Source organism: Pocillopora damicornis, chromosome 6 (genome assembly GCF_964200805.1).
Source record: "Pocillopora damicornis chromosome 6, jaPocDami1.2, whole genome shotgun sequence".
NCBI classification, from domain to species: Eukaryota; Metazoa; Cnidaria; class Anthozoa; order Scleractinia; family Pocilloporidae; genus Pocillopora; species Pocillopora damicornis.
The window spans coordinates 20,416,149-20,438,781 of NC_142675.1; the positions used below are offsets into that span (position 1 = coordinate 20,416,149).

General features: G+C 38.0%; 2 protein-coding genes and 2 long non-coding RNA genes across 5 annotated transcripts; 2 read left to right on the forward strand and 2 right to left on the reverse strand.

The window, feature by feature from the left end:
• Positions 1-649: 649 nt before the first annotated feature.
• Positions 650-14,411, forward strand: LOC113675315 (gamma-tubulin complex component 3 homolog). Its single transcript, XM_027191876.2, has 21 exons — positions 650-840; positions 932-986; positions 1,588-1,649; positions 1,827-1,894; positions 2,625-2,708; positions 3,667-4,078; positions 4,337-4,783; positions 5,078-5,172; positions 6,169-6,240; positions 7,115-7,225; positions 7,505-7,619; positions 8,017-8,153; positions 8,662-8,726; positions 8,835-8,970; positions 9,563-9,631; positions 10,119-10,254; positions 10,716-10,804; positions 11,242-11,373; positions 11,702-11,842; positions 12,637-12,756; positions 13,341-14,411. The coding sequence occupies exons 1-21, from the start codon at positions 747-749 to the stop codon at positions 13,506-13,508; spliced, it is 2,808 nt and encodes a 935-aa protein (XP_027047677.2). The 5' UTR covers positions 650-746; the 3' UTR covers positions 13,509-14,411.
• On the reverse strand, positions 10,749-11,823 carry LOC149044360 (uncharacterized). The gene is made up of 2 exons (XR_016187582.1): positions 11,685-11,823; positions 10,749-11,265 (listed from the first exon to the last, which is right to left on the reverse strand). It is a non-coding gene; the product is annotated as an uncharacterized LOC149044360 (long non-coding RNA).
• A 4,607-nt stretch (positions 14,412-19,018) lies between the features above and the next one.
• Positions 19,019-20,195, reverse strand: LOC113675328 (melanocortin receptor 5-like). Its single transcript, XM_027191889.2, has one exon. The coding sequence runs from the start codon at positions 20,070-20,072 to the stop codon at positions 19,158-19,160; it is 915 nt and encodes a 304-aa protein (XP_027047690.2). The 5' UTR covers positions 20,073-20,195; the 3' UTR covers positions 19,019-19,157.
• Positions 20,196-20,547: 352 nt separating this feature from the next.
• LOC149044361 (uncharacterized) lies at positions 20,548-22,584 on the forward strand. 2 transcript variants are annotated; one of them, XR_016187584.1, is made up of 3 exons: positions 20,548-20,674; positions 20,867-20,958; positions 22,374-22,584. It is a non-coding gene; the product is annotated as an uncharacterized LOC149044361 (long non-coding RNA). The 2 variants fall into 2 exon arrangements; XR_016187585.1 differs by having other exon boundaries at positions 20,568-20,689.
• The last annotated feature ends 49 nt before the right edge of the window (positions 22,585-22,633 follow it).

Sequence of the window (22,633 nt, forward strand, 5' to 3'; positions counted from 1 at the left end):
CCGGCTTAAAAATAGATACCACTTTATATCGAACTACATAAGAAATTTATATCTGCACCCTGACAAGAATCGTCCATTTAATAGCTTTAAGGAGTTTCGGCTATTGACTCGTATTGGCAACTGCATCTGGGACTTTGAAGCAGGCGGGCATGGCAGAGGATAAACATGGGGTTTACCTAAATTTATGGGGCGCCCCATATAAATGTGTCAGTGGCTTTGTGTCAAATTTATATTAGAGCAAAAAATACAAAATTTACACAGCGGACCCAACTATCATTTTAGGAACTTACAATATCAAATGCTTCTCTTAGTCGTGCCAGTTACAGGTGAGTCTCGACTACGGAGATGGTCTTGTTCGGGAGCCGTTGGAATGGATGCCAGCCCCAATTAATGCCCTGATCGACATGCGTAAAGAGGTATTATTTCAAGTCCTTTGTGGTTTGAAACTGGGCACTGAGTTCTCAAAAGGCAATACTTAAAATGTTTGACTGTACACCATTTTTTCATAGGTTGTGACTTTCACTTTAGAGAAGAGAGACGTGCGATTTCTTTTTATGAAAACATGCATGATTCATTTACTTTGAGAAATATTCCCCTGAGCAACTAATCTGCAATGCTGTTTGTAATATGGTCAGTGGTGAATATCTGCACACTGTGCGTCGCGCACCCTAGTTTGGCGGGCTGTTTTCAAGATGGCCGACAAACTTCTGTGAAAGAGCTATATCTGGGCTCAACCTTGTCTTGAAATGGTAGAATCATCCATAGACAATTCAAAGACCCCAGCAGCTCTTCTACACAAGCTATGCTGTCGGCTTCTGGGAGACGACAGTGATTCAATAGGTACAGTTGAGAAATCAATACAGTTTTTCGATCGTTCGAAATGAGACTAGTGTCATGTCATTTGTGATATCAATATTTCTTTCCAATGCAGCCAAATCGGCCGCGGTGTCCGAGCACTTTCAATACGCTCTTAGAGTTGTGGGAAGGTAGGTAATGCTTGGCATGGTATTTTTTGAAGGATAACCGAAGATCCCTGAAAAAGAAAAGAAAAATAACTCTTCCCTAGTTGTACAAACTTTTGCAAATTAACATCTCTCGATTTGTTCATCGTCAATATCAGCAACCGACCTTTGTTCTGTGATCAGTTACTTTTTGCAAAGATAAAACAAAAATTTATATACGGAAGTAGAAATGTGGTTGGGAAAAGTGGAACACGGCTCTCTCAAACCTGGAGAATGACCTGTCATTAGACTACGTTACTGAAAAGTTTGCAGTTCGTAGAGAAATGCTCATTTCAAATTCACTAGTACCAAGGCAATAAGAGAAGATTTCTAAAGATAAGGCCGCAAGGTACGCGTAATTCAGGGTAGTTTGTACAGTTTTCAGGGTGAGTAGACATACTGCCTTCTCATCCAATTTGACAAAATCAGGCACGTCAGTTTTTTTGTACTCAGAACTCGACTGGGGCACAAGAACTTAAACGGAGATTGATTTTTGGGATTGATAGATGGAATTGTGTTTTTTTGTTGTTCTTGAAAATATCTAAGAGTAACTGAATTTTTTTTTTATCTTGCAACCTTGTTTCAGCCGTTTCACCCCAAGTATAGCCACTGATGAGTTTCGTGTTGTGGAAAGGATAAAAAGAAAATGTAAGAGTATTTATGATCATATCTCTTCTTTGTTAACCCAAATGATGTTACAATTTTAATTCTGTAGGACAATTTTTTTGAGAGAAGATTAACAAAGGTCATCTAGATTTTCTCTTGTATGTTTTACTTATTGATTGCCCTTTCATTTTTTTTTTATTTTTTTTCATGGAACTTTAGTGCTCAAAGAGAAAAGAGAAGTTGACATTGCTATTTTCTCAGAGTTATGCCGCAAACTTGCCTCCCAGGTAAGAATACGTGTTCTTTTCTTGACCAAAAAGTCTTCATGAACCCGACTTACGACACTCAAATGACAAACAACTCCCTAGTTGACTCTGAAAGTGACTTTCTCTCAGGTTGTTGAAACATTAGTCTCTGTTCCTGTCAATAATTATTGTTTTCCAAACTACTCTTACCTAGGCAATAAGACTTCATTGCAAACTGAATAAAGGGGGTAAGTTTTTAAACTGTGGTGCTGTGTTCTTAAATTGGGCACAGTGAAGAGTTGAAATGCTTGAAACAACAGCTTTGAAACTCATTATGTTGGCCAATTTATGTTAAATTACTAAATTACCCCTTCATTACCATTAACTGTCACTCTTGGGTTCAAACTGGGGATTAAACAATACCAATACCAATGTTGATATTAGGGAGAAGTGACAAAGCCTGCAACATTGCATGTGGCCTGTATTCTTCTGGTCATGGTGAAAGGCACTGAGCAGTCACCCACAAATAACTTACCAGTTTTTATAGGGGTTTATATTGATTGAAATAATTTATTTGTTGTGGTTGATCGAAGCAAAGAGTACTGAACAACAATGACCATGTACAATGCAAGATGACCTTGTATTTGATTAAGCAGACCATGTGACTGACACATCAACCTATGATGTCATAGTATCTTAAAGTGTTAATTAAATAAACAGGTATTGACTCATCCTTATTTCATACCACTTGCTGTTTTATTATTGTTTTCAGCCTGTTCTTCAAAACAGATGGGCCATCCTTTACTTCTTACTGAGTGTCAGTGAAAATTCCTCTATTGATCAGTCACATGGTCAGGTAAAAAGGAGTAACTTATCTTGTAAGTATAGGTAATAACATGATTTCGAGGGAAATTTGGTGTTAATAAGCAGGAGTGAATTTTCTAAAGATAACAAAATTGCACGAGCCTTTAGGGTAAGAGCAGTTTGTAGTCTTATTATTAAATGAAATTGCAGGAGAAATCATGTCATTACTTGTAAATAATGTGCATGTAAAAACATTGCAGAAAAGTCAAGACAGATGAAATTTTGAAAGCATGTGCACACTGTTTGTAATGTGCACTGGTCTTATAACTTTACACTTGTGTTACATGAAAATGCACTCATTTTCAGTCAATCAGAAGTGCAAAATTTTTTCATGTACATTATTAAGTAGATTAATCATTTGTAGAGACTTAACCCTTTTGCTGCCAATATCTTAATGAAATTCTTTCTTACTGTTTGTCATATATTTCTTATAAAGTTTGTTCTGAGGTTTGTTGTTGGATCAAATGATGATCCCTTAGTTGATATTTTCCACTTTCCTCATCAGTTGTCTGCTTGATAATTAATCGATATTGTAAGAAAAAATTACGTCTTGGTCTCTTATGGGAGTTAAAATGTTAAAAGTCTGGTGGTCCTTGCCTGCTTGATTTGGACATGTTATTTTCACAGTGCTTCCTTACCAAGAAATGTGAGCAAGCCTTGTTAATTTAGTGTAATCCTTATAAGATCATATGGACTCTACTTCATTAGTGAAAGCTTGAGAAGGACACCATAGAGAAAGTCTTCTATAAGCAAACAAGAAGCAATGTCAAGCTTCAGTGTTCATTTTCAAGGAGGTAACCCTTGAGAACATCTTGGCCAAGCAGAACTAGAGACCTAAATCACAGTATTTCAGTTTATTTTCTCTTTTAAGTTGTTATGCTGGTAGATCAGGTTTGATGTTGCAACATTGTATGACTGTGTGTAGCGTTAGTGAGAGTGATTCTTTGTAGTCTGCAGGAGTACCATCTTTCTTTGGTCAAGGGCTTCCAACCTACCAGACATCCACCCCTGCTGTGTCGGCACATCCATCACTTGCTGCTTCCAGACATACTCCTGGTGTTTTGTCCCTGACTCATGCTACTAGCAGCAGCAGCAGCGGCATCAGTAGCATTCCATCAAGGTCATCTGGTCCTACCCCTACGCCATCATCATTTGCTCCAAACCTTGGACCAACTCCCTCAGTGCATTTTGCAGATGACAAAAGAACACATCAGGAAAACGATGGTTCTCGCTTGGCAAGCCTTGTGGTGCAGTCACTCAGTGTGACACAGAATAAGGTGTCCATCAATGGACAACCAGGTTTTACACCTGGAACTGGCAGTGTGTTGCAATTCATGAGTTACGGGAATGATACCCACAATAGTAAGTTCTACTCTTTCTTGGTATGGAATCAATATCAGTGCAACAAATGAAAAACAGTTGTTTTATTAGTTCACTCAATATAAGTGCTGAATCAAACCTTAACAGTAGTGATATTGTTTGGAGAAATTAGATGCTAGTCACTCTTAAGAGTTAAAGAGCTAAGAGGGAAACAGTCTTGAACCCCTTAATATTGCTTTTGTTTCAATATTTTTTGTACTTGATCACCCTTAAATGGAAAAAAATATTTTTTATATTCAGCATCACATGAAGTATCTGAAGCTGCCCTTCTTCGAGAGATAATCTACATCTTTCAAGGAATTGAAGGAAAAGTGATCAAGCTTGACCAAACTAATGATGCATACCGCATTGATTCTAAACTTGGAGTTCCCAAAGCTGTTAGGGATCTTGTTAACAAGCTAGCTGAGCTTGGCTGGCTCTTCCGCAAGATTCGCAAGTATTTAGATGCTCATGCAGGTGACAAAGCTATGGGGTTGGTTGGTCAGAGCTTCTGTGCAGCACTGCAGCAGGAACTCACAGAATACTACAGATTGCTGGCTGTTCTTGAAGGGCAGCATCAGGTCGGTGATGCAGGGTTTGTGGGAGAAGGTGCTAGTGGAAGTTTGACCCTTCGCCGACTGATGGTGTGGACATATGACCCTCTGATGAGGCTGAGGACTCTTGCTGCATTAGTTGATGCTTGTAAAGGTAAGAGTTTAGAGCCAAAACTTTTTTTTTTTGTAGGGATGAACATTATTGGAAAAATTGCATAGAAATTCTTTGTAGACCAAAAATGTTGTCACCTGTAGGAAGCAGTCAGCAAGTCCCTAAGGACTGTTTCTTGTTCACATATCAATATTAAAACTTATTTTAAGACTAGTGATCACAGTTCAAGGGATGTCACAAAGTATAAAACTGATATTCTTCTGTGTTATCAAGGGGTAATGTTGTATAGAGAACTAGATTCTAGTCAAAAGGTTAAGTACTGAATTCTATTCACAGGCAAGAAAGGTGGAGCCTTATTATCAGCACTACACTCTAACATGCAACATGGTGATCCCTTTGTCAAGTCACTTGTCAGACACACCCTTAATTTGGTATGTATGCATGTACGGTGAATTTAGCCTTCTTGGTACAGCTGTAGATTATTTAGCGTAAGGAGCAACTTTGTTAATGTTTTCTATGAAAATTTTAGTTTAATTTTGCATGTAATTAACCCTTTAACTCCCAAGATCTCACTAGTAATTTTCCTTACTGTCTACTGTATGGTTCTTGCAATGTTAGTTTCAAGAATTTGGTATTGGATCGACTAATAATCCCCTAATTAATATTTTTCTTTATTCTCATCACTTTTCTGCTTCATATTGTATTGATATTGTAAGGAGAAATTCTGTCTTGGTCACTCATGGGAGTTAAAGGGTTAAAAAGTAACTACCCACTCCAAAGTTATCTGATCACACAGGTGACTTTTGAAAGCTGGTTCACCAACTTAGAAAAGACTTTCTTTCAACAGTTGTCTCCATACAAGCGAATTATTATTGGAGCAAATTTTGCTCCATTTACTTTACAAAGGAAACCAACAATATGACCTCACTTTACCAATAGATCCAAACCAACCAATCATGATCAGCTTACACTAATTGAGTCTCATACCTAATTATATCACAGTTAAACTGATCAATCAGTTAACACAAGCTGGACTTATAACACTTGACTGACTACTCTTTGCTTGAATCTGATGGTGACTCCTGCTCAAGTTATTGAAATGTCAGTCACCACTACTGACAACAGTCCTTCTCAAGACTTCCCTCACCCAGACAATCGGAATACAAGAAGAATTCATGTATAAAATACCTGCTCATATACAATTTCTTTCTAAAAGAATTTAATTTAATACACCCATTTTACCTTAGTTACTTCTTCATCCATGAAAATCTTATTTCCACAAATCAAATCAAACCAAATCATGGTTGCTGAAAGTACCATGTGTGAGGATTGACCGAGGCATAACACACAGTTGTTAAACTCAAACCTTTAGATTTGAAGCATGACATAGAAAGTTTCAAAAGATAATAAATCTTTCTCTTTTTCAGGTGGCCCGTCCAATCCGTCTTATTCTTGACAGGTGGATTTATGAGGGTGAACTAGATGATTTGTATAATGAAGTAAGTACTCTTTAGTAACTACATGTAGCAGGCAATAATTTATATCAACTACATGCATTTACTAGCAGAGCCTAAGGGCTGTACAGGGCAAAATTGGCTCAAGGTTGTAAGAGTACAGACCAAGCTACTGCTCAAGCAAGCAGGGTTAGTTATTAGTATTTGCATCTCACTAGGACTAAACTTGTTTTGAAAAACAAACTTAACAAGGAAGTTTGCCACAGATTTATCTTTGCAAATCTTATTAATTCACTATATCTCTAGGCAAGGTTATGATGAAGTATTCTAGTTGCCAATTTGGCGGCTAATTTTCAGGATTTGTTTGCCAAAGTGAAAAATTTAGTCATATTGGCACCTGTATTAGGTGCAATTTCACGCCCTAGAGTAAAAGCTCATTGTCCAGCAGTAGTCCCCTTCCCTTCCCTCCCTCATTCCACTGTTTATTCAGTGTGATGGGTGCCTGTTTCCCTTTCCTATGTGGGGGCTCATTGCTGGGCTGCAAGGATTTGCTAGCCACAGGAGCAGTTTCCATCTAAGAGCTGGCTGCTAACAGTGGAATCCCCTGGATGTCTTAGGCACCTAACCTCCACTTAGCCATGCAATTGTTAAAAACAGTTAAATAATATTATCTGCTATGATTTCTTAACCCTTGAACTCCCAGGATCTGATCATTAATTCTCCCCTCTAGCTGATACACATTTCCTTGCAAGTTAGTAACAAGAATTTGGTGTTAGATCAAGATAAAAACTTTTACCTGATAAGTTTGATTATTCTCATTACCTGTTTGTTGGCTATTGAGTGGATATTACAGGGAGAAGATACAGGTTAATCACTTATGGGAGCTAAGAGGTTAAAGCCCTCCATTCACATTTTCTAGTTCTTTGTTGCTGTGGACTACGACACTAAAGATGACCGTCTGTGGTATGAGAAGTACAGTATCAGAAAACCAATGTTGCCCTCATTTATTTCAATGGAACTTGGAACAAAGGTATGTTTCAATGCAAATGATAGACATACAATTAAATTCGCATAGATGTCATGAACTAGCAAATGTTACTAAAGTTTAGAAGTTTAAAGTCACAAAAGTGTTAACTTGGATTGAAGCCATGAAAATCTGGTAACAACATACTGTATCCTAGCACCCCATGATGGCAGTGGGGCACTGAGGCTATACGCAAAAAAGGAAGCACTCCATTAAGCCATGAATTGTTCAAGAATATCAAGTAATTGTGATGAGTTAAGGAAATATCATTTCATTTATCCTAAGATTCTAAACATTGGAAAGTCTATCAACTTCATCCGATGTGTTTGTCAAGATCGAAGCCCAATCAGCGGAGAAGATGAGAAAGCTCTAGAGTATGGCAGGTCACAAGAAGCATCAGGTACATATTCAAATCCTCTCTACCTCTGTAAGCATTCTGATCTGCTGGGGCATTCTTAAGTTTATCGATATGTATTACAACATCCTTCTGAAGTTTCTAGAAATTTGTCATTTGTGGTGATCCAGGATGACTATGCCAAAGACTTGGCATCCAAAGAAGAAGATTGCTCTCAAGCTTGCTTTAAACTTCAGTTACAATTTGGCTATAAAGTTTTAATTTTTTTTATTTTAGTAGCAAATGAGGACTTGTAAATGTAGGTCTTTTCCATTTCGAACACTTCTTTGGGCTCCATGTTGAACAGAAAAAAAAATGCCAGTAAGTTGTTAAATGTGGCTGAACCAAGTGATGAGGTTACTCAGTTTTCTCAATTTGACAGTGTTTTGCATTTCTTTTTTAGCTACAGCCCAATTAACAGCTGATGAAGAGTTTGGAGGAACGGCCCTTGAGGAAACAGTGGACACAGCCTACAGGGTAACAAGCAAAAGACTGCTGGAGATTTTCTTTTCCAAGTACAAGTTCCTTGATCATTTAAGGGTGAGAAATACTTTAACAACTAATCAATGGGAGCTGTAATGAAAGGTGGTCCAGGAAAAAGTGGTTCTCGGAAGTATTGACTGGACATGGAATCATATAGTCTTAAATTTTTGGATCTATGATAAAATTAATAATACACGACTCATTAGAGATCTAATAGTGAGCGATTCTTGAAATTGCATGCAGGAAAAATGTAATTGCAATTCTCAAAATCCAACTGGTCACAAAACATATTTCTAACCAGTGCTATCCAATCAAAACTATTCCAGTTTATGTAGCAGGTCAGCAAAACAGGTCAGCAGATCAAGCAGAAAAAAAAATAGTTTCAGAACACTTTAATGGGAAGGTGTCATTCCCTGAAGATCAACTTACTTAGCAATTACGCCATTCACATATCAATCAGGGGGTTAATTATCAAATCAAATGTTAGTAAGTTTAATGTTAATGAAACAAAAGGGTTACCTGTTGGGATACAATTATCTTTGTTTTACTCTGATGCACAACATAGGCCCTTCGACTTTATCTTCTTCTGGGACAAGGAGACTTTATCAGGCATCTTATGGATCTTCTTGAGTAAGCTTTTTGCACATGATATTGTTTTATAATTATTTGTAGTTGGTTTATTTTGATTTACTCTCAAAATTGTTCGATGAAACGTTGATTATATTTGTCTCCCTATAGGTCTGACTTAGCCAAGGCAGCCAGTACACTTTACATGCACAATTTGACAGGTGTGCTGGAGACTGCCATCAGAGCTACCAATGCACAGTATGCAGACCCTGAGATTATTGAACGCCTGGACTGTCGACTGCTTGAGGTAAGGCACCCAAAAATTACAGGGTTATTCAAACTCCTGGTCAGATAGAGGCTTCTTGATAGTGAATTGTCTTTCTGAAGATCACAACATGTCTAGGGCCTAGCTGAGACCTTTTGATGTAGATTCCAGATCATTTAGTTTTTGTATCTACTCAGCTATTAGGTAGATTGTTTCGTTTAAATCTTTGAGTGTAAATTTTTCTGTGGTTAAATTTGTACATGTGAGCATGCCAATCCTCAAAACATGATCTTAAGATTTAGGACAAATCTTACACCTGATTCGCAATTGTTGGGAAAAACTGTAATCCTCGTGTTTAAGTTTTTTTTTTTTTAATTTCATCACTGCCTATCCATTTGTTTGTGCATTCACGCATCCATTATTCCCAGGAATCAATATCCGTACCTGAGAAAATGCCCATCTTCCCCTTCCCTAAACCAACCTTAACTTGTTATCAGTTGACTGTTGTTGGCCTGGGGGAGCGGGTAGGGTTGTAGGTGCTCAGATACTGATATTGATCCATTTCTTGCTTGGCTTGACTGTTCAAATGCTTCCCTTCAGGCTCATTTTCTTCTCCTTTTTTCTTAATTTTCAGGTGTCTCCTGGAGACACTGGCTGGGATGTATTTAGTCTGGATTATCATGTTGATGGGCCAATCAGTACTGTAAGTAAACTGCGCTGTTAAAAAGTTCCCCACCCCCTTTGTTATCTTGCAGTAACAATTCATCATCATGGAGCACTTTTTGATTGAGGGTCGTAAAACCAAAACCAAAGTAATCACAATGGTAAATTCGAACGAAGGAAAATTCTTTGAAAAGCCAATGAGAACTCAAAGGAAAAACAACCAAAGTGCCTAAAGCACGGGAAAAATGCAAGCGACCTACAATTGGGAAGAAACTCCCATATATTCCCTGCATTCGAACTAATGTAGACGTTTAATTTAAATGATAATTTGTCTTCTGACCTGCTCCGTGTGTATGATGATTTGTGTTTATCAATAATTTTGTTTTGTTTTTATTATTGTTTTCGCTTACGTTTTTGTTTTTGTTTGTTTCTGTTTCTGTTTTTGTCTTTGTTTTGTTTTCGTTTTTTTTTGTTTGTTTTTCGCAGCAAGTTAAGAGTACGTGACATTTAGCGCTATGTTATTTCAGGTTTTCACGCCAGAGTGTATGATCCACTATCTAAGGATCTTCAATTTTCTGTGGAGAGCAAAGAGAATGGAATACTGTTTGACTGAAATGTGGAAACAACAGATGACAAATCGCAAGATGTTAAAATCATTGCCAGGTAATTTGTTTCTTCGATACAGTAACTATTCAATGCAAAGTTGCTTCCATAAGAAACACTATTAGGACCTGAAGAAACTTCTTTGGTTTCTCAGAAGTTTGTTTAGAACTCTTTTCAACACAGCTGTCAAACGTCGGGCATGCGCGAGGGGGTCTATTCTGACCGGCTGTTCGACAATTTCCTGCGCAAAGTTTCAAAGTTAAAAATGTCAAAACAACCGCTGTCTGGCAAAATTAGCGAAAGAAAATTGAAAAATTCATAGAAATATATATAGGGGACAAACGTAGGTAAAAGTAAAACTTGAGACTTTTCGATCTCAAAGCTTATTCAAGTACAGATATCCTGTTTATTTACCGTTCTGTTTTTGCGCTTTGATATTATTATTATTGCCTTTCACAAAATTTATAATGTGTTGTCTGTATTTCTTCAACACACTTGACTATTTTTATTTTGACCAACAGAAGTATCCCCCATTCTTCACATGTGCCACATGATGGGGACAGAGATGATTCATTTTATTCATCAGATGCAGTATTATATCACATTTGAGGTACACAAATATGGCGCACTGTTATCCCTCTCCCTCTTTCCTCGTCCAATTGCTTCTCCCCTTCACCTAACCGATTAGCTAGTTGGGTTAAGTCAGAAGTCCAGCGAGGGGTCCGCGTTACTCAAGTCATGAGACGGCCAGGAGAATTTCTACCTTTCCCCTCCCTGGATTGGAAGCCAGTCCTTCTCAGAGTTACCCTCACTCTCAGAATTTTGTTTGGCTTCGTTGACGGTTCGCCGGTGACCTGGGAGGCGAGGGAGCAATGAGAGATTAAAGTGTCTCGCCCAAGAACACAACACAATGACCCGGTTAGGTGTAGCACCGGAATCCAGCGCGTTAGCGATGTGTTTCCCTCTACCGTCTGGCCAACCTTTTACCTACTGTACATTTAGGGACAAAGACTGAAGTATGACATCTTTCTTGTCTATTGTATTCAGGTTTTGGAATGTTGCTGGGCAGACCTGAAGAAACAAGTAGCAGAAGCCAGTGATTTGGATCATATTATTGCTGCACATGAAACATTTCTGGACCAGGTTCTCAACCGCTGCCTTTTAGACGCCGAGTCAAGAGTAAGTTATTAAGTTCTTCATGGATTATATAGAGCACTTTTCGGTTGAGTGTTGTAAAACCAACCACAACAGCCAATCAGGAGAAAGGAAAATACCTTCAAGAACCAATGAGAACTGATCAAACCGACCAAGCTGTCAAAAGCGCGGGAAAACACGGCGCCCAAGTTGTGATTGGTTTTTGAAGTCATCTGTCCTCTATTGCAGAACAGAAAATCTATTTGTTAAAATGTCAACACCTTTCTTCATCTTGAGAATTTTACTATTTTGAACTATTTTCATCGTTTTCATTCGATGTGCTCAAGGTGTATCACCTTTCATTTCTCTACAGCCGATGTTGACCCAACTGCGGACAATCTTTGATTTAATCATCCAGTTCCAGAATGCTCAAGAGTCTTTCTTTTCTGCTGCAACCGCTGAACTACAGTCACGGCAGAGATTGGAAAAAGCTGTGGAACTGCGAACCGATGAGGTCAGATCGTGCTTTGTTTCCCTTAACTGCCAAACTTCCTGAAGAAATTAATATGTTAAGTTCTATGACAACATCGATGATTGATTCACTAAAAACGAATCCTGAAAATTAATTATGGATCAGTTAATCGACAAGAGGCTGCTGTCTTGAAAAAGTCAGATAAAATAATCATGAAATACCTCTCAATAAATTTGCAAGGAAACGTTAAATAGCGAAACTGAGAAAGAAGAATTAGTAATCAGACCTTGGCCATAAAAGAATTGATGTGAGGACGGTTTATTCCTTTACCATCACCACCCCCCCCCCCTTTACAGGATGGATATTCTCCGTACTGTTCTCTACTATTCCTATGTTACTGACAAAGAGAATTTGTTAAACAATCGAGAGCTTTTTTAGTTGGTGATCAGTTCCCTTATTCTTTTGGCCTGAACGTTTGTTTCGGGGGCGGTAGTGTGAGTAGAAATAAAATCTTAGTATCTTAGGGATTAAACGGTTAACCCTTTAACTCCCAAGATCAGATTGTTAATTCTCCTCTCTAGCTGCTACACATTTCCTCGCAAATTAGTTATGCGAACCTGGTGCTAGATCAAGATAGTAGCCTTTACGTGATAAATTTTAAAATTCTCATCACCTGTTTGCTGAATAATGTATGGTATCATAGGGAGAAGGTTCATGTCAATCACTTTTGGGAGTTAAAGGTTAAGGGATTGATGAAGGATAGCTTAATGATATAAGTTTTACTCAGTTATACAGGTAGAGTTTCCAAAGCGTATGTTTGATTTTCCTTCGAACAGGGAGAGTGGGGTTTGACGGAGTGGGACGAAGAAGAGGAGAGGAAGCGATCAGTGAAGTTTGTAGATAACATTATTCCAGATACTCGAGCTCAACTAAAAGTTCTGTCTAAGTCTTACCAGGTGAGGTTACGATTACTGTGAAAATATAGATTAGCGCCTATTTGAAACTGCCAGTCTTTTTTAATCCATAATGATAGTTCACTTCCTCCAGAGCAATTTTAAGACAAGTGTCAAAAGCGATACGGTACTGCAATAATTTTGCATTCCTTCGCCCTGTGATTGGTGCAGAGAAAGGTAAGCATGCGCTCTAGACAGTTTTTTTTTTTCACTTTTGGTTCTGATTGGCTCCTGGTAGAATTCTCCTTCGTTCTGATTGGCCAATAGAGCAGTAGTCAATTGGGTGTCGAAAAACTAAAACCAGAGTCATCCCAGCGACCAAAATCAGGGCAAAAGTGTACACCAACATTAACCAATGAGAGCTCAGAGTGAAAACAAACAAACTGCTTGGGGCGTGGGAAAGCGGTTTTGATTTTGCTTCTGATTGGTGGAGAGAGTGGCACGATTTTTTCAGGACCAATCACAGAGCGAAGTAAAGCAAAAACAAACCAATCCCGGATTACTTCCAACTCTCAATTGAAAATTCCTTTGTGCGGAATGCGCCTATCTAAGATATTAACACTGATTGTAATATTCTTTTCTTCCAGGATATGGTTCAACAGTTTCTTATGATGCTCACTAGTCACCAAGATGTCAGCTTGAGGTTCCTTAGCTTTAGACTGGATTTCAACGAACATTACAAGAAGAGAGAACCCAAGCTGCGTAGTCCTCTCACGCACAGATATAGTAAACGTGTCAAGACGCCAATGCCCTAGAATTGTCTCTGCCCCAAACTCGCTTCTAGAGCCTTCGTAACCTTTGTCCAGTGGAACGGGTGAAGGAGACTCTGGTCAAATCCAGAACTTCTCCTCAACTTCGATTAGCTGGTAAATCAAACAAAAACAGAAATGCAATGAGAAACTAGATTTTGCGCAAATTGAAAGTAACGGGTTTGACCAGAGCTTTACGGTTTGCAAACCAAGAGGATTGTGGATCAGGGAACGATATCACCTTCACATTCAATTTTCTTGACCTGTAGATTTTCCAGAACAGTTTTATTCAAAAAAGATATGTAACGATCACGTCATGGTTTCGAACTAATTGTAATTTAAAGGTTAATGGGCAAAAGGAAACACAGATACTGTAAATGTCCTTGAAAGGAGAGGAGTGGAACCTCAGCGACTGCGAATTTAGAAAACGTACCACTCGTATTCGAGCGTGTTCTTAATGACACAATTAGATCGTGTATTGACAGTCAACTGCATAAGCGTGTTACAGTTTAACGTTATGCAAGCTGATGAATTATGTGTTGGCATTGAAGTGTAGCAGAAGAAATTTCTCTTTAAAATACTTAAATACCGTGTTTAAAATGTTAAAACAATTGGTTGATCAACTCGAAATGCTTATCGTTGTTCTCGACCACGAGTAAAACTCCAAACTTTCCACGTGCTTTCAGATTTTGATATTCGCACGCTGATGCAGGATCACATCGAGAAATCAGTTACACTAGTCAGTTCGTGGAAATGCTGACTAGAAGATGTCTTATTTTGTAAAATACACTTAATATTTTATTTCTGCCCTCTAAAAAATGAGCAGGTTCTTAGGAAGAATAATCTGTGGTTCAAATTTTGATTAAAGGGCTTCGCCGCGAGACTTGTCCGGCGCAGAATTAACCAGCATACGTTCTTTTTTTTTTCAACATGTCCTCTTTTTCACATACTCATTCCCAGACTCCTCCCAAAAAAGGTAATTACATTCTATTCACCAGCTGTTTCGTTCAAGCGACGAAGAATTTCTTTAGGAAGAAAAATTTAAACATATTTTAATGCTTGAAAAGTACTTCCATCAGAAATTTCTTGGAACCAAAAAACAATTGTAGTCTTCAATGCCAGAAAATTATTCCAGTTCGAAAAAAATTCTCTCTCAGCTGGAGGCAGATTGTTATTAATTTTTTTCCACCCAATTATAAAATATTTGACACACTTGAATGCATTAAAAAATTGAATAGTTTTCAGTTCAATTAGGAAACATTATTACATCCATTTTGAAATAACCAGTGATTCTTGCAATCTGGTAAGCTCTTATTGTTGCAGATTATTCCCGAATTGCATCTTTTTTTGCTCTAATTCACAATTTTTCCCAGCAAATGAGAAACCTTCACCATCACACAGAAACCAATCTGATTTCCAGGCTTTTAGAGAAAAACCATTTACGTTAGGGAAAAATAAAAAACAACATTGCATTTTTTATCAACCAGCTCAGTACTAAATCATTAAACTATTTCTACACTCCAAAAATCCTGTATTTGAGCGACTGAATTTTGCGATTTCTAAATGGAAGTAATAAAGTGGTAACTGAACTTCGTACGCGTACCGTGCAATTGCGGTCTGAGATCATACTTGCGATTTGAAATTAAACTTACGCTGCGCACTCATTCAATGTTGAAATCACTCGTATGATTTCAAACCAAACTGCCCTCCACCCCAGTTCAATCACCATTATTAACCCTTTAAACCTGAAGAGTGACCTGCTTCTAATTTCTCCTTACAATATCACCCCTGAATCAAACATTAAGGTCACGAGAATAAAGGAAATGATCACCAACCAAAAAAGCTCTTGATTGTCAAACAAATTCTCCTTGTCAGCTCCTTAGGAATTAAACAGAGAACAGTATGGAGAAAGTGCTTACTGATGTTAGGGTGTAAAGGGTTAATAATTTCAGTGCACCTCACTCCCAGGCAATGCGCTAACATCATTTTTTTTTTCACTGACTTTTTCTTTCACACGCTTTACGGACCTCGCCGAAAAGGACTGCTCGTAGTTTACGACTGACCTCGACGTTTAAAAATCATCTTCCAAGAGAGATTGATTATTTGCTTATCTTAATAAACCTCGCTACCTTCTTTCTTTCTTTCTCCTTTTCTCTAATCCTTTATTGAGGGGAAAATCCGGTCAAAGGCCGGATTCGAGTTGAAGTCGAGTTGGAGTCAATTAGTGGGTATTGTTTGCCATAACAAATGTTTTTAACATGTTTTTAATAAAGGTGATAAGGAAAAAAATCTTTATGGTAATTTCAAGGTTGCTGCTACAATTTATTGTAGCATTTTTGTATCGTTACTTAAAAAACAATTTCTCAATCACCCTTAAATATTTGTTTTACGCTATATCCTGTTTTCCTTTTTACTCGCAGTTAAATTTACCGATTCGTGGCTTAAGAGAGTGAAAGAAAATGTGTAAGACTTAAGAGTCAACCAGCTGGATAGTTCTCATCTTTAGTGTTTTTCATTTTCATTTTCATCATCGTTGGTGTTTTTCATTTTCTCATCGTTGGTGTTTTTCATTTTCTTTTTGCGGAAAAAGTTTCCAATCAAAATCTGTTTGTTTTTAAAACGGAAATTACCTCCTTGAAAAAGAGTTAATACTTAAGCAAGAAAACATTAATTTTTTGACCATTCGTCAACAACCACAGATCATTCAACGTTAAAAAGTGCACGATCGTCAACATTTGGTGTTGATCGACATGAATGTGAGCGGCAACAACCAAGAATCTCTTGCGAATTCCTCCAGGTCAGTGTTCGTCAGTTGCCCGAACAATCCACTGTTCATCTGGGACCTAAAGCAAACACTTTCTCTGCAGCTTTCAATTGCGGTAACAACCATTGCCTGTCCAATTATCATTGTTTTGAATGCATTAGTAATCGTGACGGTCAAGAAATTCAAGAAATTACAAACAAACTCCAACATTTTACTTGCTAGTTTGGCGTGCGTTGATCTCATAGTGGGCACGGTTTCTCTGCCATTGACAATCTTCCTTGATGCACTGATCCTTCATGGAACTGTGTCTGAGGAAAAAATCTGTGCGATCGATCGCATTGCCGGCTTTGTACTTTATTCAACCTTCAACGTATCATTTTGTCATTTGATTCTGATTGCAAAGGAGAGGTATGCAGCAGTGGTAAAATATGCGGAATATAAAGTTGTGGTTTCAAAGGTACGAATTAAGAACTACGTGGCATTTCCCTGGATAACAGCTTTATCGACAGCTGCTATATTTGCCACATTAGTAGGCGCGGGTGTTCCCTACAGCGTCGTGCAAATTCTTGTTTTCATCCTAATTATCTTATGGATAATCGGCTTTTTGGTTATTGGGTACTGTTATCTTAGGATTAATGTCCAAATACAAAAACGGCTCCGAAGGCGTCACACTTGAGAAAATGTTTCAGTCCGTGCGGCAGCCGAAAATAAAATTTCATACACAATGCTTTTGCTAACAGTTCCCATTTTGATTTCTGGTGTTCCCTCTATTATTGTCTTTTTCTTCGCGTCATCGACGTACTCTTTCCGAACAATTTCGGCAAACCGATGGGCTGAATTGATCCTTCAACTAAACTCCCTTCTAGATCCTGCACTTTACTTCTACAGAAACGTACGCTATAGAAAGGTTGCCCTGGAGCTGATGGGGTGCGCAATGTCACAGGAAACCCAAGAGGAATCTGGAGTGAAGCGTCGTGAAAGGAGACGGCGCAATTCTGTACCGTCTATAGTTCTAAATGAGTTGATGGAGTGCAAACCAAGTCCTAACCTTCCGGAACTAAGAAATGACGGGCTTAGAATGTCAGACATTCATGCGGAGTCAGCTCCACCATCAACGTACTGTGACAACTTGCGTGATAAATTTCAATTCACGGAGCTAAAATTCGGTGATAACTTGCGTGAATCCGTCACGCGAAGCGGCCGTGACATCTTACATGATGCAAGAGGAAATAACACGCTAACTGTGATGGCAAAGATTGAAAGTGCACCATAACGAAAAATGGTCAAAGATTAATAAGAACTTATGAAAAGATAACGGCAAGTTTCAGAAAACATGGAATTCCCTCAAAGAATCAAACAGGGGAATCGAAGGTTGCAATTGATTCTCAGCGAAGAAAGTCAGCGCCATTATTTTCAACGATCTCATAGCTCGGAAGTGTTAGAGAATCCACAAGAGTTCTAAGCTTCTTTTTGATCTGAATATACCCCAGGGCGACTGAAGCTTAGACTAGAACATATTGAACATATTTAACATAACCAAAGCGTAGAAGCAAGAGTCAAAAATAGGCCTGCAAGTCGTGTTTAGGCTTCGGTCCTAATAATATATACGAAATGACATAGGAAAGCGACCTCGAATGGTGTTGTAAGGGGATCAATTCGATAAACATGACTTACAACAACAACAAAAAAATAGATACCTGTGTAAATACACTTTTTCAGCGCAGTTTAAGGCAAAGGTATATTACCATACAAGAGAAGTTAACATATTTAAATAAGATATTTAAAAACCGCTCTTGCCCTATTTACATGAAGGGCTTTTTCAGTCGGGAGATTTTAGAGCTTCGAATCGTTGCTCTGTTGTTTTTCTCTTTAGGCTATTACAGTTGTATTAAAGTATATGGTCATTTATACCCATACTCTATCATTTGATCGATTTAAGAGTCGTTAACTCTAAAAAAAAGTTATAGATAAGTAAGATTTTATCCACGTCAATGAAATTGTTTGCCACGCCGTCAGTGGAACTCAACAGCGAAAACAACCCATTTCTCCGCCTACGTAATCGGCCCTCCACCAGATTTTTACATACAGGTGATAGTTTATATTTACCCTCCCCCCCCCAGCAAAGCGAGTCCAGCGGGAGTATAGACCCCCCCCCCCCCCCCATCAGACCTATGGGCTTTTTAACTACTTGTCTGACATCAATTTCTCAGTTGTCTTTAAATATCTCTAAGGCTTTTAGACTTCAGTTAAAAACATTTTCTTTGTTTCTTGAACTCAAAGTTTCAACTCCCCTATTATAAGTTTATTGATCTGTCTCTCCCCACCATCCACACGGAGAGACTATTGTCTGTTTGCCATCTCAACACGCAATAGGAGTGATCTCGTAATCTGTAGAAAGCTTGAGCGAAGACGTTTCTTTGGCACGAACGGCGACCGGTAGGCAAATGAAACTTTTGTCGAGATTAAAAAATCCATGTTAAAGGAAAAAAAAATCCAAGAACTTTATGCATAATGAAGTATCGGTGATAAATAGATTTCCTTTCCGGGACATTTCGTAAAAGACTTTGCCAAACTAGTATGATGATTATATGACGACTCCGTAATCATTCAAAACTTCCTGCAGGTTTTGAGCTTGCAATAAAATATATTAAAACTGCTTTACCATGTAATCTGTGATGTATCACAAAACCATAGAGTTAGAAATGTTATTAGCATGCAGCTTCTCCTCAACATTTGAATTAATTGAACACTAGCCTGAGGTGATGCAATAGGGCGAGTTTCTTGGTGGGGGTTTACACCTCGATATAACTTTCAATTCGCTTTACTTATAACAAAGATATACGCAACATCAAGAGGGGAGGGTCTCTAATCAGATCATAAACGCTTCAGGGCTAAAAAAATCGCCCATAAAATTGTTTTAAGGCTGTCCTTATTTCGCTATCTCGCCAACTGTAAAATAACGGATTTAGCGACGAGTTGAGAAAAACCAATGTCATTGTTGTGACATAAACATTTGACGCGGCATATCCTCTGTTGACAAAAATCAGTTGATGGTAAACTGCAAAAGGCATATAACAGCTCAAAAATAAGATATACAGGAGAAATATGTTCACAGCAGATCTCACAAATCTTTTTACGCGCAATATGTTTTCGTTGTTCGCAGCTTGCTGCTGTAATTGCAGCTGTCGCTGAATTTGCCTTTGATGGCGTAGAACAATCAGGTAGATTTTCAAATGAACAGCAAAATTTCCAATTAGAATGCACATAGTAACAATACTGATCATTTTGAAAACCAAGTAGAAATTCAATAACCAAAAAACTGAAAAAAGAGCTGCGTAAATCCAAATGATAATTACTACCACAGTGGCGCGAAACGGTGTAACTTCTGCTTCATATCTCAAATGCAGTTGAACGGCAAGCAAACGGTCCACGGCTATTGCTGTAACGGAATAGAAAGACACTGTACAAGACACGCTGCCCAAAATATTGAAGTAGAGTAAACCATCAGTCGTTGCTAAGTTTTCCAAATGAGCTACAAAAATAGGTTGGACAACCAAACCAATACTTAGGTCTGATACAGCGAGACTTGATAATAAAATATTCGACACTGAATGCAACGATGATGTCTTCCAAATGGTCAGTAGAATGCTCGAGTTTCCAAGCACCGCTGTACAGCAGAAAAAAAGATTTATATAACGTATGACGGTCACGTAATTTCTCGAAAACTCTTGCACAGAAATTCCTTCATCTTGTAAAGGGTTTTTTGTTGTGTTATTAAACACCACTGCATCTTTTGAACTGTTCATTGTAACTCAGAGTATTTTACTGAAATATGAAGGTACGCCTATGATTTCTGCCTTAGATCTAATATTCATTCCGACTGAAATTCATTTATTATTTATATCATTGACTCTGACAATGTCAACAAGGATCAGTCATGTATTGATTAACCTTTTTGATCAGTACGTTCGATTTTAATAGGTTTTTTATCGAACAACCTGGCATGCCTTCGAGCTGTGATCTGATTGGCTAAGATGTGAGATAGCAAAGCAAATGTTCTCTTGCTAAATATGGGTAACCATAACAACCCTTGACGTTCATGTGAAGGGAAAATACGATATCCATTTATAATAAGAATAAAGAGGCTCTTGATGCACATATTTTAAAAATATAATAATAAATAATAAATATAATAAATATAATTTAAACTTAATCTTTCTTGCGTGATTAAACCGCGGAAAACATACGAACAGGTATTTCGACTTTTTTCCTGAGGTCAAAGTTCACAACAAATGTAGATAGAAATGTGATCGTTACTTGCTAAATATGACACAGCCTAAATTACACTTAAAAGTGCATCATCCATAGTAAAGCTTGCATCCATAAATGCGGATAAACTCAACAAGGTGTAAGTTGTCATAAGGTGACTTTTAAAAATTTTTTACACCAAACGGAAATTAGACTAGAAAGAGAGCGTTAGACTTGATTAGGCTCAACAATAAACCTTTAAGTGGCGAAAACATTCATGTTTATTTTAAAAAAAAATTTCTCGCTTGTGTCATGATTATGAGTAGGTCACTTACCGTTTGATTTTATTCAGGCGACTAGGTCGAATAGTTACGCATGCATGATGTCCCAATGTGATTTGCTTCTGGAGGCGAAGCTACATATGTCGTCGAGATGAGGGAGTGGGTGAGTGCAATAATAGAATTCTGATCTTGATCCAATTTGACTCGATGTTTCCCGGTGCTACATAATTTTTTTCGGGGTATCGTAGTAATTCGACATTCGCACTTGATACACAGTTGAGTTCTCTCCTTTTGTGATTTCTGGATTATCGACACTAGCACATTACATTTTCAGTCCTTGCCGTGACACTGACTCACGATCATTTCAGGATCGCGCGTGATTAATGAAAACCAAAAGTTTTCCTTGCAAAAATGTCTTTATAGGTGTGATCGGCGCATCATGTAAGCTCTGAGGAAAATTTTTTATGCCTTTAAAAGATCAAGGCAAAAGGACATTATTTGGAGGAACTATTATTTCCACCTCCGAATTTTTATGATATTTACAGAGAGGTATAACACTGCCAGGGAGATTCCTGTGTATTAGCTTACTATAAAACTGTAAGTAAACTAACAGGTCGGCAGCTCGAGCATGATCTATGTTGTTAAAACGTGAAAAGGGAAGGCGGGATTTACATTCTTAAATACACACAAAATCAGACATGTTTCGACAAGTGCTAGAAAGCAGGTCTGTGTGCACTGCGGGTGATTGCAAAAATAATTGATAGAAACAGATAAAACATGTAAAAGGTTTGACTTGTCTTGTAGGGTAAAATCACAATAATACCTATGACATATCTCCCTTCCTTTATGAATTTTTTTTAAGCAGGGGACGAAACTGCATCCTACTTCGTTTGACTAGACTTCTTGAAATTGTAAGTTTCTGTTTAAGTTCAGCGTCAGAGAACTTTTTCCTGCTCTTGGATTTTATCTTTTTATCTTTTCCGCTGAACTCTGCTCTTTCTCTGAAACTATTTGGCAAGGTTGTTCTATTTGGTGATATGCCATATTTAGATTTTTTTTTCCCGACCTTTCCGCTCCCTGTCTGCGTGTTACGCATTGGCTACTAACCTAAACGTCTTCATCTTAGTCAAGTTAATTTTGCCATAATTTCAATGGCAGGTTTAAACAACACGTAGTATATCAGATATTTCGGTTAACAATCCTTGCATCAAATCGCGTGACCGAAGCCCTCATGTGCTCGAAGCCCGCAAACTCTTAGAAGCTTCATATACCGAGGCCCACATGGACTCTTTGTAAAACTACAGTCTCGTTGCTCAAAAAAGTAACCGAAATATTATCATCTGGCTTTTTCCATATTTGTGTATCAGTGAGTTTGAGCACGACCTACTGCACGTGGAAGGAAGTTACCGTGACAAGTGCTCGACATACGCTGACTAAGCATATTTTTTGCTTCATTTCACGAAGTATTATAACGATAGGCGTTTTCACGACAGCCTTCCAATTCACAACTACTCATTATTCCTCCTTTAGGAAGTCTAAGCCTTATATTAATTGAAACATTTTTTCGTTATTTTTCAGCTTTTTGCATAAACAGAGGAACATTTTACAGCGGTTTCCCCGTATCGGCGGCGACTTAACCAACCTAAATATCAAAATACAATCCTTGTCTATAAAGGGAAATTTGGGGAACATTGCTTGATATCTGTTTGCAACAAATGGTAATTTAGACGCTTCTAAGCTATATGCTTCTCTTACAGTGCCATCAATAAAATGTTTAATTTAACTCTCACCGGTCAAGTAGAAAATTTAAAGCGAATTCGCAAATAAAAAAAACATAT

What these genes read in the sequence shown, in the direction of transcription:
- LOC113675315 (XM_027191876.2), top strand. Translation starts at nt 747, where the DNA reads ATGGTAGAATCATCCATAGACAATTCAAAGACCCCAGCAGCTCTTCTA. An exon ending in GATGTTAAAATCATTGCCAG is followed by an intron (nt 10,255 to 10,715) that starts GTAATTTGTTTC and finishes TTTGACCAACAG; the next exon opens with AAGTATCCCCCATTCTTCAC. An exon ending in TTCTGTCTAAGTCTTACCAG is followed by an intron (nt 12,757 to 13,340) that starts GTGAGGTTACGA and finishes CTTTTCTTCCAG; the next exon opens with GATATGGTTCAACAGTTTCT.
- LOC113675328 (XM_027191889.2), bottom strand. Translation starts at nt 20,072, where the DNA reads ATGAACAGTTCAAAAGATGCAGTGGTGTTTAATAACACAACAAAAAAC.